This window comes from Palaemon carinicauda, chromosome 34 (genome assembly GCF_036898095.1).
Source record: "Palaemon carinicauda isolate YSFRI2023 chromosome 34, ASM3689809v2, whole genome shotgun sequence".
Lineage (NCBI taxonomy): Eukaryota > Metazoa > Arthropoda > Malacostraca > Decapoda > Palaemonidae > Palaemon > Palaemon carinicauda.
The window spans coordinates 58,690,344-58,695,343 of NC_090758.1; the positions used below are offsets into that span (position 1 = coordinate 58,690,344).

General features: G+C 42.0%; 1 protein-coding gene across 1 annotated transcript in view; it reads left to right on the forward strand.

Moving 5' to 3' along the window:
* LOC137626963 (neuroligin-4, X-linked-like) overlaps window positions 1–5,000 on the forward strand; it is a 38,434-nt gene that overhangs the window by 25,933 nt on the left and 7,501 nt on the right. Inside the window, exons 2-3 of the mRNA XM_068357947.1 lie at window positions 80–283; window positions 922–1,110. Coding sequence (XP_068214048.1) covers window positions 80–283; window positions 922–1,110 — 393 coding nt within the window. The remainder of the gene's footprint in view (window positions 1–79; window positions 284–921; window positions 1,111–5,000) is intronic.

A 5,000-nucleotide genomic window follows, 5' to 3' on the forward strand; every position in this document is an offset into this window, starting at 1 on the left:
TATTTCTCTAAACAGATGATAATGACATGATCCCACCCCCAACAATTTACACGATCTTTATATCATTGTGTATCCATAGAACCCCATTTGCTAGATCCGAGTACCCCTCCTAACAGCCCTGCTTCCCTCCTATCAGATGTAGCTCTCATGGCCTACCCAGTGGTCGTCTTCCTCCAGGGAGAGTCGTTTGAGTGGGGATCTCCAAGTCTCTATGACGGATCAGTTCTGGCAGCTCTGGGCAAGGTCATTGTGGTCACTCTCAACTATCGTCTCGGCATTCCCGGTAAGGGAGGTTCCTATATATTCTTAGTAAGTAAGGTTGTATATTCTTAGTAAGAAGGTTATATATTTTAGGTAAGTAAAGTTGGGGACTTGTTAGGTAATGTTTTTGACTTTGTATGTGAAGCTGTAATTCTTGGTAAGTATGGTACTTGGATATTCTTGATAATTTAGGTTATATAATCTTAGTAAGTACTTTTATTGTATATTCGTTGGTAAGTAATGATGTATATTCTTGGCCATTTAGGTTGTATATTTTTGTCAAGCAACCATTTTGGAGGAAATGTATATTTATTTCCACTGAAATCATATTATTAAAAAACTCCTCCTCTAAGAAAATTATATTTTAATCTCCTACATCCTAGGCTTAAGAAACTGAGGATCCATTGACTTAGCAGCTCTTCATGGGTAAATTACTAAGTCGATGAAACCTCTGTTTATTAGGCCGGGTTCGATTCCCTGGCTGACCAGAGGCTATTATGTTAAAGCTGATTCCCCCTTGGGTCTCTGATCCCGTAGTAAAGAGAATCCAGATATAATGAGGAGTATAATATATGGCTTATATGAATAGGAAAAAAAAGTCTAAATGTGCAAAATTATGATGTACATATACATACATACATCAATATCTGTACTTTTCAGGTTTTTACAACGCGAACCCTGACCCAGTGGGTCACCCAACCGTAGCTAACTACGGCCTGATGGACCAGCTGGCTGCCTTGCACTGGGTTCAAGAGAACATCGTCCGCTTCGGGGGTGACCCAGGTCAGGTCACGGCACGGGAGCCGCCTGCCTCAACTACCTTGTCATATCGCCTGCTGCTAAAGGCCAGTTAGTAAGTAAATCTTGTTCTCTGTGACAAAGGAAAATTTCAAAGATTTTAAGAGATTCGTTTGGTGATGTTGCTTGTGGTTTGAGGGATGACGTGATGTTAATGGTATTTAGTGGGATATTTCAGAGAGTTAAATTTGATATCATGATTACTTCTAATGCTGATAGTAATGCTGCTGCCGTTACTGTAATCTAATAATATAGGAAATAGTATATATATATATATATATATATATGTATATATATATATATATATATATGCCCCCTGTGGCCGCGGGGGGCATATAAAAATTAGAATAGCTCCAATGTTATCCCTGCGTGTCGTAAGAGGCAACTAAAAGGGACGGGACGGGGGGGGGCTTGGAACCCCCTCTCCTGTATAAAAATCCTACGAGACAAAGACAAAGAGATGGAGCTGGGGGGAGAGTAACTGCTCCCCGCACTAAAGTTTTGGGGTGTTTGAATGTGCGTGGATGTAGTACGATAGAGAGTAAAAGATGTGAGATTGGAAGTATGTTTAGAAGTAGAAGGATGGATGTATTGTCCTTGTGTGAGACAAAGATGAAAGGAAAGTGTGAAGTGATGTTTGGTGAAATGTCTGGTAGAGTGTCTGGGATTGAAAGGGGAAGAGCGAGAGAGTGTGTGGCTTTATTGCTGAGTGAATGGATGACAGGTAAAGTAGTGGAATGGAAGGAGATATCATCTAGGTTAATGTGGGTAAGGATTATGTTGGGTAGGGAATGTTGGGCGTTTGTCAGTGCGTATGGGCCAGGTAGTGAGAAAAGTGAAGAAGAGCGGAATGAGTTCTGGAATGAATTAACTAGGTGTGTAGAAGGACTGGGTAGAAGGAATTATGTAGTTGTCATGGGTGACTTAAATGCTAGAGAGGCTGCTGGAGAGGTAGAAGGTGTCATTGGGAAGTATGGCGTACCAGGTGAAAATGAGAGTGGTGTGAGACTGGTAGATATGTTTGTTGTACAAGAGATGGTAATAAGTGCTAGCTTTTATAAAAAGAAAGATAAAAATAAGTATACATGGGTAATAGTGGCAAATGGAAGAGTAGTAGAAAGGGCATTAATGGATTATGTGTTGATAACTAAAAGAATGTTTGGAAGATTGAAAGACGTGCACGTGTTTTGGGGTTATGGCTGACGGTATGTCTGATCATTTTTTGGTGGAAGGAAAATTAGTTGTAGCAAAAGAGTGGGGGAATAGAGTAGGTGGATGTAAAAGGGAGCTAGTGAGGGTTGAAGAGCTAATAAAAAATTCGGGGGTAAAAAGTAAATATCAGGAAAGGTTGAAAATGGCATATGATGAGGTGAGAATAAGAGAAACTGGAAATTTTTAGGAGGAGTGGAAGTTAGCAAAAGAAAATTTAGTTGGGATTGCAAGTGATGTATGTGGCAAGAAGGTTGTTGGAGGCAGCATGAGGAAGGGCAGTGAATGGTGGAATAAAGGAGTGAAGGTAAAAGTGGAAGAGAAAAAGAGGGCTTTTGAAGAATAGCTGCAGAGTAATAGTATAGAGAAGTATGAAAAATATAGAGAGAAAAAGGTGGAAGTAAAGCGCAAGGTACATGAGGCAAAGAGGGCAGCTGACCTGAGGTGGGGTCAGGGATTGGGTCAGTCATATGAAGATAATAAGAGGAAGTTTTGGAAAGAAGTGAAGAGAGTAAGGAAGGCTGGCGCAAGAATTGAAGAGACAGTGAACAATGGAAATGGAAGGTTGTTAATAGGAGAGGTGGTAAGGAAAAGGTGGGCGGAATATTCTGAAAGTTTGCTGAATGTTGAGGATAATAGGGAGGCAGATATAATTGCTGTTCCGGGTGTTGAGGTGCCAGTGATGGGAAATTAGAATGAGAGAGAGATTACAATAGAGGAAGTGAGGAGAGCACTAGATGAAACGAGAGTAGGAAAAGCATCTGGTATGGATGGTGTGAAAGCTGAGATGTTGAAGGGAGGGGGGTGTGATTGTTTAATATGTGTTTTGTGTTATCAATGGTACCAGTAGATTGGGTTTGTGCATGTATTGTACCACTATATAAGGGTAAGGGAGATGTGCATGAGTGTTGTAATTCAAGAAGTATTAGTTTGCTGAGTGTAGTTGGAAAAGTGTATGGTAGAGTAATGATTAATAGGATTAAGGATAAAACAGAGAATGCAATCTTGGAAGAACAGGGTGGTTTTAGAAGAGGTAGGGGTTGTATGAATAAGATTTTTACAGTTAGGCAGATATGCGAGAAATATTTAGCAAAAGGTAAGGAGGTGTATGTTGCGTTTATGGATCTGGAGAAAGCATATGATAGAGTTGATAGGGAAGCAATGTGGAATGTGATGAGGTTATATGGAGTTGGTGGAAGGTTGTTGCAAGCAGTGATAAGTTTCTACAAAGGTAGTAAAGCATGTGTTAGAATAGGAAATGAAGTGAGTGATTGGTTTCCGGTGAGAGTGGGGCTGAGACAGGGATGTGTGATGTCGCCGTGGTTGTTTAACTTGTATGTTGATGGAGTGGTGAGAGAGGTGAATGCTCGAGTGCTTGGACGAGAATTAAAACTGGTAGGCGAGAATGATCATGAATGGGAGGTAAATCAGTTGTTTGCGGATGATACTGTACTGGTAGCAGACACAGAAGAGAAGCTTAACCGACTAGTGACAGAATTCGGAAGGGTGTGTGAGAGAAGGAAGTTGAGAGTTACTGTGAGTAAGAGTAATGTTATGAGATGTACAAGAAGGGAAGGTGGTGCAAGGTTGAATGTCATGTTGAATGGAGAGTTACTTGAGGAGGTGGATCAGTTTAAGTACTTGGGGTCTGTTGTTGCAGCAAATGGTGGAGTGGAAGCAGATGTACGTCAGAGAGTGAATGAAGGTTGCAAAGTGTTGGGGGCAGTTAAGGGAGTAGTAAAAAATAGAGGGTTGGGCATGAATGTAAAGAGAGTTCTATATGAGAAAGTGATTGTACCAACTGTGATGTATGGATCGGAGTTGTGGGGAATGAAAGTGATGGAGAGACACAAGTTGAATGTGTTTGAGATGAAGTGTCTAAGGACTATGGCTGGTGTGTCTCGAGTAGATAGGGTTAGGAACGAAGTGGTGAAGGAGAGAACGGGTGTAAGAAATGAGTTAGCGGCTAGAGTGGATATGAATGTGTTGAGGTGGTTTGGCCATGTTGAGAGAATGGAAAATGGTTGTCTGCTAAAGAAGGTGATGAATGCAAGAGTTGATGGGAGAAGTACAAGAGGAAGGCCAAGGTTTGGGTGGATGGATGGTGTAAAGAAAGCTCTGGGTGATAGGAGGATAGATGTGAGAGAGGCAAGAGAGCGTGCTAGCAATAGGAATGAATGGCGAGCGATTGTGACGCAGTTCCGGTAGGCCCTGCTGCTTCCTCCGGTGCCTTAGATGACCGGTGAGGTAGCAGCAGTAGGAGATTCAGCATCATGAAGCTTCATCTGTGGTGGATAATGTGGGAGGTTGGGCTGTGGCACCCTAGCAGTACCAGCTGAACTCGGTTGAGTCCCTGGTTAGGCTGAAGGAACGTAGAGAGTAGAGGTCCCCTTTTTGTTTGTTTCTTTGTTGATGTCGGCTACCCCCCAAAAGTGCCTTTGGTATATATATATATATATATATATATATATATATACAAAAATTGTACCAAAAACACATAGATTGACCGCCTTCTAAAACCGTAAGACCATAGAATCATTCCTACCAAAATATCCTTCGGCCAATCCTTCTTCCCTGGTCATCAGGAGCAGGTCTGTTCAAGCGAGCAATCCTGATGTCAGGATCTGCACCCAGTCCCTGGGCTTTAGTCCGGGACCCATCTGGACACGCCTTCGATGTAGCCACCCAGCTGGACTGCCCTGTTCCAAACGACCTCTTTCGCCACTATGAAA